Below are 22,015 nucleotides of genomic sequence, written 5' to 3'. Positions count from 1 at the left end.
GGGAAGGCTATGGCCCTCGGGGGAAGAGAAGCCATTACGTACTTGATTATATCCAATTAGGACTGCAGTTCGTCTTGGAAAGCCCATCAGCAAACAGCATCTTCAGCTTATTGAGGATCGAGGTGCTCCGGAAAGTCTGCGAGAGGCCCAGCCCCAAGCAGTGTGCAAAGATCAGCAAACTCTTAACTCAGCATCCTCAGTGCATTCCCACGGGCAAACACCAGGTCTTGTTTTGTCAGCAGCTGATCCGGTGCATCGGGCAGTTCCAGTGTGTCTCCGAGGGGGAAGAGGACATCATGGAGTTTTTGGAGCAGGTGAACAAAGTGAGCGGTCTGCTGCAGAGGATCTGGAGGACTCAGACCTCAGCCATCCTGCCCTCTTTGAAGGAGCTGTTCACTATCATTTCTTCCACAGGTAATTAAAAAAAAAAAAAAAAAGGCTGGGAATGTAAATGTCAGCTCTGATGAAGTCAAATTTGATTAGTTTGACATCTTGCAGGGTTCTCATCCACTCCAGAAATGCAGCCACATCTGATATATAATAAACAACCATCCCTAAAAGTTACCCAAGGGCTTTAATCTAGGAAAACAATATCTCCTGAAACTACACAGAGTCTGTACACAGCGGTTGTTAACTGGGTTGAAAGATTTGCAGCACCAGGTTGTGTGTTCAGCACTTTCCAGCATGAGCTGGGCTTAATGGAAAGCACCTTATCTGCAGCTAGTTAGGGTGGGACTTGAAAGCTTTTAGAAATGTCACTCTCTTATGGGTGACTTGGTGGGACCCCACAGCCTGGTCCTTAGCAGAAACTAGGGACAAAGCTAAGGAGTTATTTCTCACAGATCTAGACGTAGGAAGCACTACTATCTCTCTGGAGGGTGGTGGTATCTTAAGGTGGGACAGAAGATATTGAGCCAACTTCTGGGGCCTTTAGGTTATTGCAGAGGATCTCAGATTTTTTGTGGTACCAGTGCCGTGAAAATCTGGACACTGCCAGCAAGTGAGCTCCTGCTCCAGCTATTCCTAAGCCCATGAGAAGATGGGTTTTTCAGTGCCCTCGGTATGAAAGCCTCATTCTTTGGAAGGTGCTCCAGGCAGGCAAACCTGCAGTTGCATCCCATTGCAATTATTTGCGGTAATTAGTATAAAGGGAGAATGCAGAGGGAATCTGGGACCCAGGTTTGGCCCAAGAACGTTCTTGTGCCTGTGATCTCTTCCTCCCTTTGGGCTGTGTGTGGCTTTATGCAACAGCCCATCTGCTATGACCCAACCTTGTTATGTGCTACACTGGGATTTGGGGAATTGTCCTCCTAGCACAGCTAAGTGCGGACTCCACATTGCTCATTTATGCCAGCTGACTATCCGTTCCATTTACGTAGGCAGAAATGAGTTGGCTTTTAGAGCCGAGAAATGACCTCATGTGTCTGGTTTTCCCGGCGACTAATATCTTCATTGCTGGCGCTCATCCATCTCTTGCAGAGGAGCAGGAAGCACCATCCAATGCCTTGGCCAGTGTGGTCCAGTTTGTCCCTCTGGAGCTCATGGATGGCGTCATAAGAAACCTAACCAATGATGACAGCATCACCGATGTGCAAATGATGACGGCCATCAGCAGGTAGGAGAAGCTGCATTAATGAATGTCATTCTCAGTTCGGATGAAAATCTGCCACAAACCTTCACTCAGTTCCTCTGTGTGGTTTTATCCCAACCAGCTTAGCTGGTGCTGTCTTGTGAGGAGTGTGTGGGGAAAAGGGGAATTTCTGGATCCTTCCTTCCATCCCTGAGGGCCTAGAGAACTGGAATAAAGACTGATGATGGTGATGATGATTATATTTGTTTGGTTAGATTTATAGAATCATAGAATCATAGAATGTTTTGGGTTGGAAGGGACCCCTAGAGGTCATCTAGACCAACCCCTCTGCAGGAGCAGGGACACCGCTAACTAGATCAGGCTGCTCAGAGCCCTGTCCAACCTGGTCTTGAAAGTTTTCCTCTCTGGGCAACCTGTTCCAGTGTTTCACCACCCTCATTGTAAAGAACTTCTTCCTTATATCCAGTCTAAACCTACCCTGGTTTAGTTTAAAACCATTACCTCTTGTCTTGTCACTGCTGGCCCTACTAAAAAGATTTTCCCCGTCTTTCCTATAGGCCCCCTTTAGGTACTGAAAGGCCGCAATCAGGTCTCCCCTCAGCCTTCTCTTCTTCAGGCTGAACAAGCCCAACTCCCTCAGCCTGTCCTCATAGGAGAGGTGCTCCAGCCCCTGGATCATTTTTGTGGCCCTCCTCTGGACCTGCTCCAACACTTCCATGTCCTCCTTTTTCTTAGAAATAAGTAGAGTTATGGGATGCCCAACATAAGATATCTTGAAGAGCTTTGATTTTTTTCCTCAGAAGCTGTTGAGGGCCTTTTCTTCACAAAATCTCCTTTACAGAATTTCATGCTGATTCCCATCTCCCTTCGGAAGGACATCATCCTGAATCACCAGCCACAGCTAAAAATCTGGGAAGTACACCCCAACTGTTTCAATGATCCCACCTTGACATTTTTCAGATGAATGTGGTGCTGCTGGTCTGGGTCTTGGTGCTGTATAGTGTTTATCCCTGCCCTCTGTGCAGGCAGAGTCAATGGAGATCTCATCAAGGCACGATGAAGAGTAGCGCATGAAATACTACCTGACATGCTAGACATGGTCTTTGCAGAGCCTGTGCCCCCTTTGGCATCACCAGATCTTCCTTGCACACTTGTGTCCAAGTCCCACAGGGCCTCTGTGCTCCAGTGTCTTGCTCTAGACTTGCTTAGGAGCATCTTCAACCCATGCTTTCCTTAGGGAAATGGGTGACGTTCACATGCAGTAGCACACACGCTTAACCCAAGGGAGCTGATGTGACTTGATCTCACTGGAAACATCTCTTTTCCTCTTCTTATTACAGGATTTGTGTCCCCCCCAATAAGGTTACATGACAGAAACACGCGTTATGCCTGATGGGAACTTTATGTATGGAGAAAGGTGTTGCTTCTCTTTGACTTGCTGGGGAAGGTCATGGTTTTCCCAGAGTCCAGAGCAACCCAACACAAAAGATTAAGTTATCAGTTGAGTTCTCAACCCTCTTCTCTACCTTTTTCTCCTTCTGGGAACCTGCTGCTGTGAGCTCCGTGTGATAAATCCTCTAAGAGCGCCGGTGTCTAAATATAGAGCTTGCAAAATCAATTGCATCATTCCTTAAAACATGCTGTGTCACGCAGAAGGATGAGTAAATGATTACACAGCCAAACATTAATCAGAGCCTGCAAAATGCAATTAAGATCACTTAGGAGAAATGCAGAAGTTTTGGCGGTGTGCTTGTGGCAGACAGGTGCCCCAGAAAACTGCGCGACTGGTGGCCTTTCAGTGAGCGTGTGCTCCATGACTAGGAAATCAAAGAAAAATGCACAAGTTGAAAGGATCCTGCTGCTTAAGGCCCCTGGCAAACTGGTTGCATGCAGAAGTCTCTTCCTCCAGAGTTTGGGTTGGGGAGTTAGTAGCAGAGGAGTAAACCGGCCGTGGGGTGGAGCTTCTGATCAAGTGTTGAAGGAACAAACAGTGATTTAAAAAAGCAAGCCTGGCACCTGCTGGTGTAAGCGTACACCACAATCTCTTTCAGAGAGTTTCTTTTAGAGTTTGTCTCATCTTAAGTTGTATTAATGTGCATCCATGACTTCGGAAGTATTCACTGATTTGGTTTTTCTTTTTTTTTTTTCCTCTGGGGGTGTGTCTGTTTCAAAGAGCCCAGGTCCGGATGAAGAAGACATCTGCTGTCGCACAGCAGTGCAGGCACTTGCTACCTCTGGAAATCAGGATCTGAGCTTTTAAAAATTTAGCCTACCAAATCAATGGCTCCTTTGGAAAATTAGGGCCCTGGCTTCCGAAACATTTGAGGATCTTGCAATGTGGAAAGTACAATGTGAATTTAAAATGTAATTTTTTTTTACTGTAGCAATGCAGGCAGGCAGCAGGCAGGACTGTAACTTAGCCACTAGTGCTGGTAAATAATAGCTTAGAGTGGACAAGGTTATTTGATGTAAAATAAGATTTGTGTAAAAGAAGATAGGGTGAAGAGGGGCCTTTGGATCCCTGAATCCATCTCCCTGCTTTGTAGGCACTGATGACCCCTTTCATGAATGGTCAACTGCACTCCTCAAAGCAGGAAGGGCTTTTGCTCCCTCTGCTCTTCTTTCATTGCTGTTCCACCATTGGGTTGCTTTAATGGTTTGAATCTCTCTTCTAGTAGCCAGCCTATATATCTTTCTGGCCATCTTATAGTTCATTTGATCTTATGCCAATGTAAATAGCTGGAACAGCTCTTTTCCCTCCCCAGGGTTTATTCCTTTAATGTATGCAGGCAGAGCAGCCCCTTCTCATTTCTGCTTTCCCGTAGCTGTGCTAAACAAGCCAGGTTATTTAAGCTTTTCTCACAGGAAAGGTTCTTCATTTCCCTGACCACCTTAACAGGCTTTTTCAACACCTGCTTCCACTTCAGTTCCTTGGTCTTGGACATGGAGGTTTGCACACCATGTTCCAGGTGCGGTTCATCGTGGCCTTAGACAACAGCTTGAGAGGTCATTGTTTTGCCATAGAAAACACTTGTCCTGCTGCACAACAGCACGGTGATGGTCTTTTCCATGGCTACAGTTACACCGGGAACTTTTAGTCAGCTGGTGTCTGCCCGGTTGTCTTCAAGCAGATGAGTTCCATCACGTAGCACCCATTTCTTGTGCCTTGCATGCATTTTGAATCAATACATTTCCTCCCAGTTCTACATCTCCAATCCTCAGGGTCTCCCTTGTGATACCTTGATCCTGCTCCTGTGTTAATGAAGCCACTCAGCTTTGCATCATCACAAATTTCGTAGCCGTGTTCAGGATGATTGTGGTAACAACATTAGATCCTGAAGAAAGTTGTTTGTAGCCTCCTTACAGATAACCAGTCAGATATGATCTACTTCTGCCCTTTGACTAGAAATTCATATATCCTGACAAACCTGACTTTGGCACCTATGGTAACACCCTGTGGCACACTATCCCTTCTTTCCAGTCATCCCCTCATGTCCTGTCTTCATTATAGGAACTGTCTTCATGTTCTTCCCACATAAAGCACAATGTCAGAGTTAATAGAGTCATTAAAACTCACCAGAGCTGAATTTTACATGATGGAAATCACCACCTCCTCGTGCTTGGAGTTCATGAGCTCCTTATGTTTCGCTTTCATTTCAGCTGTCATTGCTCTTGTTGCCATTCTGAAATCTTTTATCTGTCTCCTCTTTGTCACCCCGATCAATTCCTTCCTCTTGCTGAAAACGGAGACGGAGGATGTGTTTAGTTTGGAAGTCACATCTAGAGGCCATATCATATCTTTAATCACCATCACATCCTCTGTGTACAACGATTGCATGGCTTTCCTTATTCTGCTCTGATGCAAGTGTCTGTGGAAGCTTTTCTGGTATTTGCTTAATCATCCAACTTGGCTTGACTTTTGGTATTTCTCCACATCCCAACATATTCTGCTCTTTGAGCTTTCTTTACTGGCTAGCCTTTTATTTCTCCAGTTCCTTGTATACTTCACTTATTCCTGCTCTTTGCCTTGTGGTGATTAGTTATCTTCATGTATTTTGCACAAGATACAGACTGATAACCAAAAGGGACTTACTGGGTAAGATAGCTGGACTGAGGTGGGAAACTGAAGATCTGGGATAACTTCAAATCAAAGGTATTGAAATGGTTAGCAAAGTTTGACCCTTGGACATCCCAAGCCTTAGTTACTTCCCATTTTTGTTTAACATTAAATTTAAACACAAACAACCTGTCATCACTCAGTCTGAGGTTATTTTTTTGTAAGTGGCTTCTGTAAAGTACTTATTACTTGCAGAAACATGACAACATGTTGGTTGAGTGACTATAGAAGAAATTCGTTAGCTGTGACATTCAGGAATATCTGGCTTCTTTTAGGGTTACCAGTACTTTTTTAATGTGTTTTTGAAAATGGCTGTTCCCCACACAGAGAATTTAAAGATCTGAATCAGAGTGTTTTTTTCCTTACCAGTAACAATGCAGAGATCATACCAGTATCACTTGTTCTCTAACAGTGCCAATGCAGAGACCTTGATCAACACCTCACACAGATACAGGTATCCATCCCTACCCCTTTAGATCTGCCTTACGACTCTTCAAAAACTGAGATTGTCCTTCTAGGGCCTCCTCTGGAAGATATATTAGAAAATCCACAAAGCAGGGCTATGTTATATAGAACACCATACTGGTGTTAATAACTCAAACTCAAGTTGACTGGTGTTAGTGGGAAAAACCCCCACTTTCTTCTGCGAAATTGGGTCAGGTCCTCTGATGAGCCACAGTGTGCCGATAACATTGGGATAACTCAACTTCAGGGTCTACTGTGCTTTGAATAACATGTGAAATGCCCTACGTGGAGCCCATCTCTTACTTGGTGATCCCACTGACTGGACACAAATTTGGAGGAAGTTTAACCCAGAGCAGAGCTTGGCTTTCACGATAATGTGCATTAAATTTACTTTAAAAGTTTGTATTTCATTTCAGGATGATCGACTGGGTGTCGTGGCCCCTGGGAAAGAACATAGACAAGTGGATCATTGCTCTGCTGAAGGGTTTGGCTGCAGTGAAAAAGTTCAGCATCTTGATTGAAGTTACTCTTTCGAAAATCGAAAAGGTCAGTGGGGTCTTTTAAACACAAATGCGAACAACAGGCTTCTCCTTGCACCTCAGATACCTTCTTGCCTCTCAGACGAATGAGGATGAGATGTGAATTGAGTTGTATGGAAAAGAAAAACGGGGTTTTAAAGGTACCATTGTGCCCCCTGCACCCCGTGCAAATGCTGCATTGCTCTATATGGGGTGGTGGGCTGATGCCTTTTTAGCAACCAGGAATGATATTCTCCAGAACAACCAGCAGTTTTTTGCAAAGGTACCGATGTCATAAAGGTTATGAAATAAAACAGGCCAAGGATTTTCAAGCCAAGTTTTCTTCCCAAACTATGGAGCTCTCGTACAACCTACCTTTGGGAATGTGACATGCTCTCCTTCAGCTGTGCCTGGATCGTGGTTGACATGGGCAAAATACATACCGGTGAGCATGATAACAGTCCACACAGTCACAGGTCAGTTTTAAAGCCTGTGCCCTGGCCTTAGTTCATTTACTAGCACAGATAAAGCCCCCACTGCCATTGCCATCTGCTCTTTCAGCCGTGAGTACTTGCTGCTCTCTGAAAACCATCTGACCAAGCACTGAAATTGGTTGTCACTTCAGAAACATTTTCTACGCTGCAGCCCTGCTGTTCCCTCCTTCATAAGACAGGGAGAACACCTGGCTGAGCCTCCAGTGGTCGTCACCACAGAAGTTATCAATACCATAATTATAGGTATTGGAACATTATCGATATCTGCGGTTGCCCCTGTGATCCCCCACATGCATTGAGCAGTGGGAGAGTAGCCAAGCATCTCTGGCTTTTCTTTATCTTTCCTTTCGTTGTTAATGCATAGGAAAGGGACACAGCCCTTAAAATAACATGTGAGTCTTGGAAACTCTGAGAAGTGTGGTCTGAAAGGGGTAGAGGGCATTGTCAGCTTACACCATTTTCTGAGAAGTAGGATAAATATCATTACTTAGCCTTTGAAAAAGGCCTTTCCTTTCTATCTCTTTTCCTGAAAGGTTGGTGATAAACTTCCAAATACCACCACAAAACAGAAGAGGCACATTTTAGCAAATTGCTCTGTGCTTGCATGGCCCCATCCATCAGGAGGCACGGACATGCAGAGGTGTTTCAAAGCTCTGTGCCTCACCGTGCCAGGCATTACACAGGCCTGAAAGCGTGAGGATAACCCACATGGTATTTTTAGGATGCCCTAAGTTCATGCTTTGGACAGGAGATGACTCTGGATGACTGGCTGTAGGCTGCTTGCTTCGACATCCAGCGTGGTGTAGGGACAGAGCAGCAGTCGTGGTAGATGCCCAGTGCCTCTCTTTCCTGCTGCCCCTTTCTCATGCATGTTGCAGTGCCATCCTGCCTTCTCATTTGCTTTTTTCTTCCCCCACCAGGTCTTTTCCAAATTGCTGTACCCCATCGTGAGAGAGGGGGCTTTGTCCGTCCTGCAGTACATGCTGCTGAGCTTCCAGCACTCCCACGAGGCATTTCACTTGGTAAGGCTGCGTCTGGCACTTGGATGAGGGCATCACCCTGCCTGTAACCATGCCGTGGGGCCACATGGGTGGGAGGGAGCCTACGGTGCTGAGATACTGGGGAATGTTTCCCTCATCTGCTTGATTTCGCCAAGCGATGTAAACCCAACCATGTCCGTCCACTTGCAGCCTGTCCTGGCAGCTGCTCACCCTCTCCTGCAGCTCAAACAGCTTTTTGGACACCACGGAGCTGGTGCGGAGATGTGGAGGCAAGTTCTGAGCCTAGAAGTAGTCGGTTGCCCCAGACAGAACCAACCACCCTATGTCAGAGAGCAAGGTGCAGAGGAGAAGTGAGGCTTTGCTTTCTCCTCTGATGGTTCCTTCCATTTCTCTTGAGGCTTATCAGCTGGATGGCTCATCTCTGGGGATAAATCAGTATAAAGCTGGTTGAGGCTTGACCCTTCCAGATTTGAAATGTGTGCAATGTGTGCATGCTCTGCTTTTTTTCTGCGATGCTCTACCAGCTGGAAGAGTGGTCTCTATGGGTAAGTGCATCCCCGTGGTCCTGTCTCAACCTCAAAGCCCACCAGCTGAGGATGCAGTTAATGCAAATATATTGGACGGCCTGTCAAGCCACACTGAGGGTCTCATCAGCAATGGTTGTATTGCTCTTGCAGTCATTTTAACCTGGTGTTTGCCAGCCCTGCAGGTGGAAGGGGAGGTTCCTCTCTTCCCTGCTCTTGCTGTTAGACCGCTTGCTTCTCCCAGCCTCTCTCCCTTGTGCTGAGCCCTTTGTACAGCTGCATGCTGAACTGTGTTGTAAAGGGAACCCAGGTGAAACCTAACCTCTCAGAAAATCATGATGGTCAGTAGTTGTCATGGTTTAACCTGTCTGGCAACTCAGAGTAAGACCCATGGGTTGAGATAGAGACAGTTTAATAAGAGAGAAGAATAACAATAGTGATAATAATAATGGTAAGAGAATATATAGAATATACAAAACAAGTGAGGCACAACGCAATTGCTCACCACCCGCTGACCGATGCCCAGCCCGTCCCGAGCAGCGATCACTCTGAGCCACGATCACTCTGCCCGCGACTGCCCGACTAATCCCCCCTGAGCACGACGTTCTATGGTATGGAACAGCTCTTTGGTCAGTTTGGGTTAGCTGTCCTGGCTGTGCTCCCTCCCAGTTTGTTATGCCCCTGGCCGAGCAGGAGAAGCTCAAAAAGTCCTTGGGTAGTCTGAGCACTACTTGGCAACAACTAAAAACATCAGTGTGTTATCAACATTCTTCTGGTACTAAATCCAAAACACAGCACTATGCTAGCTACTATGAAGAAAATTAACTCTATCCCAGCTGAAACCAGGACAGTATTGCCCAGCTTGGACTGGGTCAGCCACAAACCTACACTGTTGCATTTGCCTGGAGAAGGAAAGGGGAGGAGATGGAGGAGTGGCCTGGGGCAGGAAGGTGAGCAGTGCTACTCTGGCTGGCTTAGGATTTAATTTCATGGTCAGCTTTAGAAAATACGACCCCATATTTGTTTCCCACCCTTTCAGCTGAGGTGTTGAGGTGTTGCCACACTGGCTTTGGAATGCATTAGGTGAAGCCTTTGCACTGAGAGCATCTCGGAGGGCTCAGGCAGTGGAGGGCAGGGAATATATTCTTAAGCAGCCCTTGCTGTTTCCTAAGCAGGTGTCTGACTGTCCCTTGGACTCAGTGGGCCCCATCCCGCATGGGGGGATTCAAATTGTCACCAATATGTGGCACCCATTACCATTTCTCAAAGTGATGATTTCTTTCCAAGCTTGCACAGCATCAGCGCCATGAGACTTGAAGACTCAAATCAGAATACTTCTGCCTCATGAATTCTCCACCATTAAAGGCAAAAAGCACTTTTAGCAGCATCTGAATCTCCTCTTTTCTTTTCCAACAGTGATATTTTATATTTTTTTTTGCTGTTGACACTAAGGCACGGCTCTGCTTTTTGTCGGTGTTTCCACTGGAATGCTGTAGTTAAAAAGCAGAGCAAGCAAAAGCATGCTTGCAATGATTGAACTGATAAAAGAAGTAATGGAAAATTACTCCTATTCATGTTTGATTCTATACTTTTTTCGTTAAAGCCCTTGCGTTTGGCTTTTCACCTAAGGTTCACAGAATAAACAGATAAGGCTGGTAAAAAATAAAGCCAGCCAACATTTTCAACTGATGTTTTTTCATTCCTCAGCTGGAGACACTTTAAATGAGCCTGAATTTCTTGAGAAACTCTTTGTTTTCTAAAAATAGGGGCGTTCCAATGGATTGTCTTCAGCTGAGCGTCCAAAATTTGAAATACTCCAAAAGCTGTCAGTTGCTCTTGGCTTTACGTTTCCATCTGCAGCCCAGCAAGCACAAATTTCCTCCCCTATTTTAAAAAAAAACAGGGCGCAAACCTGTCTTGCTTCTTATCTTTTTGTGTTTGCCCTGGCGCTTTGGAAGGGTTTTGAGAATCGTTCCCATCACAGCTTGGCAAAATATTGATTTATGAAATGGTACTGGGATTCATTTGCTTCCCCAACAAAACTTTTCTGATGGAACGGAAATGGTGAAAATCGCCAACATTTTGAGGAGAAAGAAAGAGAGAGAGAGAAAGAAGAGAGGAAGATGAAGGGAGGACCGGGAAAGGGATGGACTGGGGATCCTGAGACTTTACACCAGGATTGTTCTGGGGTAAAAATCACATAAAATATAAATACGAAAAAGGTTGCGTAAGTGCCCGGGGTCACTCTAGCACATCTGCAAGGTTAAGAACAGGTTATTAATCCTCTGCGCAGCTGCGGGGTCAGCAGAGGGTGCCCGTGAGCAACCTATCTTTTGCGTTTGCGTCTGCTTGTTTGTTTTTAAATTTTCTAAATGAAAGTGAAATAACAAATGTGCTGTTTATGTGCCCATCGCCACCCATCCAACCGTACCAATCCAGTTTAGTTTATGCAGTAGCAAATAAAATACAGCACACCAGGCAACGCTTCTTGCGGGCTAATTCATCTGCCTTGTAGGTTTGAATCCCTGCGCTTGGCAGCCAGCGCATAAGGCTCCTTTCCACCGTGGGTGTGTGATTTAGTAGAGATCGATCCGCGTAAAGAATGGTAATCGCAGCATGGCAAAGCAGCAGCACAAACTTGCAGGTGTCACGCGACATGAAACCCTCGAAGGTCTAGAGCATTTTCACTCCTGTAGTCAACAGAAGAGTTGCTGTTGAGTTCATAGGTTGAAGGATGAAGTCCAGAATGGGACTGAAGTCAACTCCTCTTGGCTGTCCTTTCTGCCTGGGGGTGAAATTCATTCCCCTGCATGCGTGCTAAAGCTCTACGAGTAATTTGGAGCCATTTTTGATGCAGTGAATTTTCCTTTTCCAGCTGCTCCCTCACATCCCCAGACTGGTGGCCACTCTGAAGAAGGAGGACTCCAACTCTGCCACCAGCTCCCTGGAGCAGCTGGCTGAGCTCATCCACTGCATGTTCTTCCGCTTCTCAGGATTTCCAGATCTCTACGAACCAGTCCTAGAAGCAGTTAAAGTAAGACATGCACCTCTCAGCCATTTTTCTGTTTCCCATATGGAAATGGCATCTTAGTTTGCAGCCTAGGGCAGAGGGACTGTCCTACTGATAGGGATATCCTAACCTCAACACCTCAAACTGTGGTAGAAGAAAGGGATTAAAATTCTGAGTTTGAGCCCCACGTGGGCAAGTTGAGGGAAGATATTTTTCTTATGGTGGGCCTGTGGAAGTCCTGATAGTGCCTGTGGGTTTTAGCTCTAACTTTAATCTTGAATGCCTCTAAAGGACTAATACTAGCAGCTAAAATCTTCCTTGCATGGATGCATATTCATGCCAAGAGCAGGGGAAATGAGTGGCATGGACACCGCTAGCAGAGGAGTTTTTGCAGTTGCCCATTACTAATTCCTCACATGGAGAGATAACGATTCGTAACACAGATGTCTCTTTCCAAGGCTCTTCCTATTCCGAATGAAGATCGGATTAAACATCTCCTGGGGCAAAATGCTTGGACTTCCCAGAAGAACGAGCTGGCCTGCTTCTACCCACGCCTGGCATCCAAATCGGAGACGGGAAAGATCGGGTTAATTAACTTGGGAAACACCTGCTACATGAATAGCATCATACAGTCTCTGTTCATGGCTTCGGAGTGAGTTTTTGCTCCCTTGCTCCCACTCAGGACTGCTCTAGGGTTGCTCACTGCATTGGTGTTGCACGTCCCGCGCCGGTTTTCCATCTTACAGTTTGCATCTCTGCTTTTCTTCCGCAGCTTTCGGCATTCGGTGTTGAATTTAACCGAGGGCAACTCCCAGCCCCTGATGACAAAGCTCCAGTGGCTCTTTGCATTTTTGGAGCACAGTCAGGTAATTATTTCATGTTCTAGTTATTTGTTTGGACTGTCGGCTGCGGAAAGGCTCGTCTCCAAGTCGCTTCCTGCCGACTCCAACGTGCTGATAAGGAGCTGTGGATCTCGGTGGTTTTTTATAATGGGACGAAATTTGTTTATATGAAAGAGGCTAATTTTGGGGGTGGAGGAGGCAAGATCCTATCACCCATGAAAGCGAGCTGTGTTCACACTAGGCTGCCTGTCTTCAGCTTGGGCTGGACTAATGTAATAACTAATAGTTTTAACAATTAAGTCCATTCCGTAATAGTTTACGTATGTGGCCAGCCGAAAAGCCTGTTGGTATAAAGCAGAGTTTTTTGGTTCACAGCAAAGCACAAGTAATTGATGAAAATGGTTTTGTTACAAGAAAAATAATAAAAAAACCCCCTTCGATTCCAGATGCCTTGAATCCTGGGTATGTGAGGGAAAGTAAAATAAAAATAACAACACCCTTAAATTAATTATGAATGCTTTCTTGACAAACACAAAATGTAATATGAGTGACTTCTGGAGCTACAGCGAGGTCATATCTAGCTCCTCTCTTGAAAATATGTCTTTCTGTCCCTAGAAAGACATGGATTAAAGTCCAGTGAATTTTCCTTTGCTGTGAAACCAGTCACCTGGGCTACTCCATTTTTCCAAGCGTTGACTGGCAGAGCTGGCTTGTCACATCGTGGTATTATGTCATTACAGATGACTTTTGGGGGGAAAATATAGACAACCTGTTAAATTTAATATTTGGGCAGAGAAGAGTCTAGTTTCTGATAGCAGGTGAGGGCGTCTATGATCTATGATGAGTAAATACAGGACATATTTGCTTGTTGTGTAGTTCATGGTTAATAGTTTCCTGCTAATTCCCTAATAGCCTTCTAGTTGTTTTGCTTCTTTGGGCTGTTCTTAAAGTCACTTCTTTGCTGAAGATGGGTCTTGTTCCATGTTAATCAGACAGCAGCTTCCTAACGGCAGTGATTACATTATCCGGTAATGCAGATTACCTGCCTGCAGTGATCGGAATGACGGGTGGAAGTTTAGTGGATTTTTTTGCTTTGGTATTTTTTTTTTTTAAGAAGGGATTTGGTGACAGAGATCCTGATCAAATTAAATGGAGCATCAAATTAAATTCAGGCTGAATTAAGTAGAAGTCTCTGGGTCAGGCCAATAAACCATTTTAAAATTGAAGGAAGAAAGAAACATGTGGATATTTTATACAAGTATATGAAAAATAATCGCTGAAATTCATCCCTACAGTCCTGGCTTGCAGCTAACCAAGAAAATCTTCCTGTGCACTGGGATTAGCCCTTGCAGGGGGAAAAAAAGGGGACATTATCAGGCACAAAAGTGCACCTTGCTCCCAGAGAAGCAGCCAGAAAGACCCTCCTCTTCCCTCTCCATCCCCCTATGTGAAATGAGAACCAGATCCCCCAGGTTAAAAACCCTTCTTCTTCTGTGTTGCTGCCAGCGACCTGCAATCTCACCCGAGAGCTTCCTCTCTGCCTCCTGGCCACCCTGGTTCACCCCTGGTGCTCAGCAGGACTGCTCGGAGTATCTCAAGTACTTGCTGGACCGGTACGTGGCAAGCACCATAATTTCGGAGCCTGGTAACAGTGGCATCCCTAGACCCGACATAACATTGAACGCTGACCCACATGCAAAAGGGGCAAGCGGCTGAGACATGGAGGGGTTGGGAGAGTGAAGACTTGGGGTGAAAGATGGTGAGACCAGTCCGGGGCTCCTCAGTAAAACCCTGTTTGGGCTGGCTTAGGGGTAAGGTCAGAACTTTGTGCAGCTTGAAAATTTCTGCCTTTGCTCTGAAGGCAAAGGGAATCGTACCAAGTTTAGAGATTTGCCTGATGAGCCATTCAGCCTCCTCTGTAAAATGTTGATTTTTGCCTTTCTCTTACCTAGAAATCTTGAATCGCTGGTGTCCCAGCAATCCCCCTAGAAGTATGGGGGTCAATAGCACATGGAGACCTCAGGTTCCCAAATCCTGCCCAACCCCTCCCTCAGCACCAGACCCCTGGGCACAGGCAGGTTAACCCTTGGAATGAAGAACAGAAACCCTACTTTAGAAACTACCTCTTGGTGTTGTATTGATGCATAACGCAGCCTTTTTTTCCCTTGCCAAAGATTACATGAAGAAGAAAAAACCGGAAAAAGGATCTACCAGAAACTCAAGGAATCCAGCTTGCTGTCGGAGGCAGTGGAGCATCATTACTTAAACAAGACGTTGATTGAGAAGATGTTTGGGGGTAAAATGATGACAAAGATCCGCTGCTTGAAGTGTCTGAATGTCTCCTCCCGAGAAGAAGCCTTCACAGACCTGTCCCTGGCTTTTCCCCCACCGGACAGGCATGTGCGTGGGACTACATCTGTTCTACCAGTGGAAGAAATCGGCCCACAGTTTATTGAGCCTCCTGAAAACCCAAGCCAGCTTACGGGGTCTCCCTGGATCCAGAGGAAGGCCCCCATGGCCAGAGACCCTGCAGCCCCGCTGATGCCAGTGGAAACATTGGGTTTCCAGGAGCCAGGAGAAGCAGCAAATCCCTTAAGTGGCGATGCCGTTGGCATGGATGCAGCCAAAGACCCTCTCTCGGGTTTTGGGGAGCAGGCATGTGCTCCCAAAGACTCCAGATCTGTCCCAGATTTAATCAACTATTTTCTATCCCCGGAGAGACTGACAGCAGAAAATAAATACCACTGTGAGAAATGCGCATCCTTGCAGGATGCCGAGAAGGTGGCGGAGCTGACGGAGGGTCCACATTACCTCATCCTCACTCTACTGCGGTTCTCCTTCGACCCACGGACCATGAAGAGGAAGAAGATCTTGGACAATGTTTCCATCCCCGTGGTGCTCAAGCTGCCTGTCCTTGTCACCCCGGAGGAAACTGAGGAGGTTTACCAGTGTGGGAAGGCTGCCCCAGGAAGTGGCTTCATGTCTGTCGTGTATGACCTGTGCAGCGTGGTGGTGCATTCAGGCATCTCCTCCGAGAGTGTGTATTGATGCATAACGCAGCCTTTTTTTCCCTTGCCAAAGATTACATGAAGAAGAAAAAACCGGAAAAAGGATCTACCAGAAACTCAAGGAATCCAGCTTGCTGTCGGAGGCAGTGGAGCATCATTACTTAAACAAGACGTTGATTGAGAAGATGTTTGGGGGTAAAATGATGACAAAGATCCGCTGCTTGAAGTGTCTGAATGTCTCCTCCCGAGAAGAAGCCTTCACAGACCTGTCCCTGGCTTTTCCCCCACCGGACAGGCATGTGCGTGGGACTACATCTGTTCTACCAGTGGAAGAAATCGGCCCACAGTTTATTGAGCCTCCTGAAAACCCAAGCCAGCTTACGGGGTCTCCCTGGATCCAGAGGAAGGCCCCCATGGCCAGAGACCCTGCAGCCCCGCTGATGCCAGTGGAAACATTGGGTTTCCAGGAGCCAGGAGAAGCAGCAAATCCCTTAAGTGGCGATGCCGTTGGCATGGATGCAGCCAAAGACCCTCTCTCGGGTTTTGGGGAGCAGGCATGTGCTCCCAAAGACTCCAGATCTGTCCCAGATTTAATCAACTATTTTCTATCCCCGGAGAGACTGACAGCAGAAAATAAATACCACTGTGAGAAATGCGCATCCTTGCAGGATGCCGAGAAGGTGGCGGAGCTGACGGAGGGTCCACATTACCTCATCCTCACTCTACTGCGGTTCTCCTTCGACCCACGGACCATGAAGAGGAAGAAGATCTTGGACAATGTTTCCATCCCCGTGGTGCTCAAGCTGCCTGTCCTTGTCACCCCGGAGGAAACTGAGGAGGTTTACCAGTGTGGGAAGGCTGCCCCAGGAAGTGGCTTCATGTCTGTCGTGTATGACCTGTGCAGCGTGGTGGTGCATTCAGGCATCTCCTCCGAGAGTGGCCACTACTACTGCTACTCCAGGGAGTGCACCGACACCATCCCCCACGGGCAGCCCCGGGACAGGGCGCCAAAACCTGCCTCTGACAAACAGCTGGACTTTGAAATCCAGTGGTACCTCTTCAACGACACCAGAGTTTCCTTCTCCTCCTTTGAATCAGTCAGCAACGTCACCTCCTTCTTCCCCAAGGACACTGCCTATGTCCTCTTCTACAGGCAGCGGCCGGGCAGGCAGAGCTGCCCGCTGCACGAGGCTCTGGCCGAGGCCGGCCGCCTGCACGGTGAACCCTCCCTCCATAAGGACTTGATGGAAGCCATTTCCAAAGATAACATCCTCTACTTGCAGGTAACTCCCGCTGCCGTGCACAGCAGGGTGCGATCCTGCGGCTGCCCGGCTCACGGGCCACGTTCCCACCCATCCGGGCAGCAGCAGGGTCGTGTCCTGCAGATAAATCGCATGCGTAGATACCCGCCCGCTCCCCAAAGCCAAATCCCTTTCTCTTTTTAGCATCCAGATATAAACAGGTTGCAGTTTCCCCATGAAACTGGGAGATGAGGTGCAAGACACCTCATGGCCGTGCTCGGCGTTGACTTGCTGATGCCTGCCCCGGGAAGCTCTGCCTGAAATTTTTTCCTAAGTGCCTGGGAAAGTTGAGTGAGCTGGGAGTACAGACTAGAACAGATTTCATTCAACTGGTGGAGTTAATGCTTTCCAAACAGCAGTGTCTCGTAGGACATGAGTGGCAGCCAGGGCAATTTGAAGGGTCCCTCCTCTCCCAGAGGTGACATGGAAGGGCTGGATTTTGATCGCTGGAGAGATGCAATGCTTTGCTGCATCCTGCCTGCTGAGCTCTAGAGATGAGCACACGGCCTTCTCACCCTGGTTTCATTTGGACGAGGCTCCCAGGGGCAACCAAACAGGCTCCCAACTCCTTGGGGAAGGTGGGAGCATCCCCTCACCTGGGTCATTTAGCTGCAGATATCCTTGTGTTATTTTTCCCCCTTCCTTCTCCCAGGAGCAGGAAAAAGAAGCGAGAAACAGAGCCGCCTACATTTCCAACTTGCCGAAATCCCCGCTGTGGTGGAGAGACTTTGACAGGGACAAGGATGATGACAACTCGTCGGGGGGCTGCAGCCCGGCGGCGGGCGGTGGCGGATCCGGCTCCTTTCATGGACTTGTCTTCTAGGCAACGGGTTAAACCAGATAGTCAGTGTCTACGGGGTCAACCCAAAGCCAGAGGCTCCTCTTCCTCACCCTGATGACAGCGATCATCTTGGAGGAGGATTTGGGGAACATTTTAGTGGAAAAAGACTCAGGGGCTGATTTGGAGGTGCCCAGAGGGTCCCACCGCTTCCTATGCACTTGGTCTTCACGCCTTAATGTAACTAAGCTAATGCGGAGATAAGCAGCTGCCAACAGCTTCGAGAAGTGCCCTTTTGCTTCAGCGTAGCCGTGTCTTGCCTGCTGTGAGTCATGCCACAAGCCTGGGGAGAGGATGAGGACAGGGACGGGGATGAAGACGGACCCAGCAGGGCCCCAGGAATGGAGATGTCCCATGCGCATCCCATCTGCAGTCCTTCCTATGGCGCTGAGTCATTTTGGGGGGGACTTCTGCTTTTTTTTTTTTTTTGGATGTGGTTTTGACAACCCACCTTGACACACCTCTAAAGGTAGAAAAAGGCTGAAAAGGTTGAAAAATGCCATGTGGCCAATGTAGCAACGCTGGGGTGGTGAGCTTGCAAGCCTGCTTGGTCACAGTGAGCAGTGGCAGGTCGACCAGAGGGGTTTTATGCAGCATTGCAAAGCGCCCAAAAGAGACCGAGAGCACAGACCCCTCCAGCCAAGAGAGACTGACCTGATCCAGTCGGGGTTTTCTGGGCTCCAGTGAAGCCCCGTGGTGTTACTGGTGACCTCTGGATGCTTTCAGTGTACACGGCAGGCCCAGACACACAGCTGTTTTCCCAGATGTGTCTTTAAGACTTAGCCTCTTTCTGCCGCTGCCATATCAGTAGCGTGACAGGGGCTGATTTTGGTGGCAGGAGGCCAACCCAAGCCCAGGGCAGCATGTCTACAGGACCACGGCTCCCTCCCATGTCCCTCCCCAGCCGTTGTCCCTGCCCACTCCTCCCTCCGTGCCTGTAGTAGAGATTTCTCTAGCTCGAGTGGCAGAGACTTGTGCCTTAGGTCCTGGGTGCAGGACCTAATCCTGACCGTGGGGTATTGGGGTGGGAATATTGTGTTGCCATGGAGGAAAAGGCAAAGCACGGACATTGCTACGGATAAAGCAAGCAGAAAGTCTGCTAGAGAGGACACTTGGGATCAAATCTCTGGCATATACTATCGTATTCTTTTACTGCCTTTCCTATATATAAATAAAGGAAATTAATTAATTCAACATAGAGGTGTAGCATCTTATTGCATTGCACAACTCATAGTTGTTGGGCTGATGGGTCAAAAAAGAGATGGGGAAGCTGATGGAAGACAAGCATCCAACCTCACAGGCGCAGGACAACCCTGCAGAGTGGTGGATTGGAAGAGGGGAGCAGGTAGAGGTGGGATGGGGGCTCCCAGCCTGGAGCTGGGTGCCCTCCTCATGCAGATCACGATCCTGTTAGTGGAGTTTTGTAGATGAGCAGTGGAGCATGTTTGTTGTATTTCAGTCCGCTAGACTTAAAGCGGTGCTAAGAGGAAATAAATACGGTCCCAAAGCTGAAGTTGTACAAAAAGTACAGCGTTTCCTGGCATTATTAATAGACTTTTAGGAACCTCCTGTCCAAAGAGGTTGCCAAAAACTTTCATGCTGCTGTGGTGCCAGCTCCTTGCTTCGTGCTGGAGTGTCACCTGAAGGCATCTTCTGGGCTGTGTGCTGGAAGGTGCTTTTCCAGGAGACTGTCTCTGCCTTGATGACGTTCTAATCTAAATAATCAAGCAGATAATCAACCCAACACAAAAAATTGAGAGGCTGTATCATAGCTATGCTCTTCCCTGAAAATGTATTGGTTTTTTCCCCAAAATTTTCTGAGATGAGCAGAGGCAAAACTGCATGCAGTGCTCAGCATGGATGGCAGCCTGGGTCATTTCAACGGTGTAACGAGGTAGTCTGGTTTCGTTGCTGTTCATTTCCTATAATTCTTAGCATTGGACTTCCCTTTTGGATGTGGCCCTGAGCCTCTGTTTTTGCAGCATCATCTACAGTTTTCCACAATCCTCTCCCCAGAATAATCACTGTATATATGTATAAAGTATAAATATGTATTTATATACATATATAATCTTTTTTTTTTTTTTTTTGGATGTGGTTTTGACAACCCACCTTGACACACCTCTAAAGGTAGAAAAAGGCTGAAAAGGTTGAAAAATGCCATGTGGCCAATGTAGCAACGCTGGGGTGGTGAGCTTGCAAGCCTGCTTGGTCACAGTGAGCAGTGGCAGGTCGACCAGAGGGGTTTTATGCAGCATTGCAAAGCACCCAAAAGAGACCGAGAGCACAGACCCCTCCAGCCAAGAGAGACTGACCTGATCCAGTCGGGGTTTTCTGGGCTCCAGTGAAGCCCCGTGGTGTTACTGGTGACCTCTGGATGCTTTCAGTGTACACGGCAGGCCCAGACACACAGCTGTTTTCCCAGATGTGTCTTTAAGACTTAGCCTCTTTCTGCCGCTGCCATCTCATGGCTTTCTGGGCTGGATCTGCCTTTTAAAACTGGGGCTTTCCCATGGGATACCTTGAACTGAGCAGCAAATGACAGAGCCCCCCTAAACCCAATCCACGAGCTATTTTTTTAAAACGCTAATTTGCAAGGAGAGTAGCCCAACCAGATATATTCTATCAACCCAATATAAATACTTACTATGTAAACCAATGTATTATATACATCAGTAGCGGGACAGGGGCTGATTTTGGTGGCAGGAGGCCAACCCAAGCCCAGGGCAGCATGTCTACAGGACCACGGCTCCCTCCCATGTCCCTCCCCAGCCGTTGTCCCTGCCCACTCCTCCCTCCGTGCCTGTAGTAGAGATTTCTCTAGCTCGAGTGGCAGAGACTTGTGCCTTAGGTCCTGGGTGCAGGACCTAATCCTGACCGTGGGGTATTGGGGTGGGAATATTGTGTTGCCATGGAGGAAAAGGCAAAGCACGGACATTGCTACGGATAAAGCAAGCAGAAAGTCTGCTAGAGAGGACACTTGGGATCAAATCTCTGGCATATACTATCGTATTCTTTTACTGCCTTTCCTATATATAAATAAAGGAAATTAATTAATTCAACATAGAGGTGTAGCATCTTATTGCATTGCACAACTCATAGTTGTTGGGCTGATGGGTCAAAAAAGAGATGGGGAAGCTGATGGAAGACAAGCATCCAACCTCACAGGCGCAGGACAACCCTGCAGAGTGGTGGATTGGAAGAGGGGAGCAGGTAGAGGTGGGATGGGGGCTCCCAGCCTGGAGCTCGGTGCCCTCCTCATGCAGATCACGATCCTATTAGTGGAGTTTTGTAGATGAGCAGTGGAGCGTGTTTGTTGTATTTCAGTCCGCTAGACTTTAAGCGGTGCTAAGAGGAAATAAATACGGTCCCAAAGCTGAAGTTGTACAAAAAGTACAGCGTTTCCTGGCATTATTAATAGACTTTTAGGAACCTCCTGTCCAAAGAGGTTGCCAAAAACTTTCATGCTGCTGTGGTGCCAGCTCCTTGCTTCGTGCTGGAGTGTCACCTGAAGGCATCTTCTGGGCTGTGTGCTGGAAGGTGCTTTTCCAGGAGACTGTCTCTGCCTTGATGACGTTCTAATCTAAATAATCAAGCAGATAATCAACCCAACACAAAAAATGGAGAGGCTGTATCATAGCTATGCTCTTCCCTGAAAATGTATTGGTTTTTTCCCCAAAATTTTCTGAGATGAGCAGAGGCAAAACTGCATGCAGTGCTCAGCATGGATGGCAGCCTGGGTCATTTCAACGGTGTAACGAGGTAGTCTGGTTTCGTTGCTGTTCATTTCCTATAATTCTTAGCATTGGACTTCCCTTTTGGATGTGGCCCTGAGCCTCTGTTTTTGCAGCATTATCTACAGTTTTCCACAATCCTCTCCCCAGAATAATCACTGTATATATGTATAAAGTATAAATATGTATTTATATACATATATAATATAGAATCATAGAATCATTAAGGTTGGAACAGACCTCTGAGATAATTAAGTCCAACTGTCAACCCAACACCACCATGCCTACTAAACCATGTCCTGAAGTGCCATGTCTACATGTTTTCTTAACACCTCTAGGGCTGGGGACTCGACCCCTTCCCTGGGCAGCCCCTTCCAGTGCCTGACAGCCCCCAGGGGAAGGAAGTGTTCCCCATGGCCAACCGCACCCTGCCCTGGCACAACCTGAGGCCGGTGCCCCTCGTCCCATCGCCCCTTCCCTGTGTCCCAGCAGCTGCATCCCCCGGCTCCCGGTGCAGCGCTCGGTGCCGTGCTGGCCCTGCCAGAAGCCCCCTCCGCCCAGCTGTACGTGAC

At 47.4% G+C, this 22,015-nt stretch overlaps 1 protein-coding gene across 1 annotated transcript in view; it reads left to right on the top strand.

The window, feature by feature from the left end:
- Positions 1-17,694, top strand: part of USP35 (ubiquitin specific peptidase 35) — a 17,962-nt gene extending 268 nt beyond the window's left edge. The window contains exons 1-10 of the mRNA XM_009637128.2: positions 1-414; positions 1,480-1,615; positions 6,590-6,719; positions 8,106-8,207; positions 11,586-11,744; positions 12,179-12,372; positions 12,493-12,586; positions 14,069-14,175; positions 15,644-16,853; positions 17,524-17,694. The exon at positions 1-414 is cut by the window's left edge and continues 268 nt beyond it. Of these exons, the coding sequence (XP_009635423.1) occupies positions 1-414; positions 1,480-1,615; positions 6,590-6,719; positions 8,106-8,207; positions 11,586-11,744; positions 12,179-12,372; positions 12,493-12,586; positions 14,069-14,175; positions 15,644-16,853; positions 17,524-17,694 (2,717 nt within the window). The remainder of the gene's footprint in view (positions 415-1,479; positions 1,616-6,589; positions 6,720-8,105; positions 8,208-11,585; positions 11,745-12,178; positions 12,373-12,492; positions 12,587-14,068; positions 14,176-15,643; positions 16,854-17,523) is intronic.
- Positions 17,695-22,015: the final 4,321 nt, after the last annotated feature.

This window comes from Egretta garzetta, unplaced genomic scaffold (assembly GCF_000687185.1).
Source record: "Egretta garzetta isolate BGI_Z169 unplaced genomic scaffold, ASM68718v1 scaffold323, whole genome shotgun sequence".
Taxonomy (NCBI): domain Eukaryota; kingdom Metazoa; phylum Chordata; class Aves; order Pelecaniformes; family Ardeidae; genus Egretta; species Egretta garzetta.
This window is presented reverse-complemented; position numbering and strand designations above follow the sequence as displayed.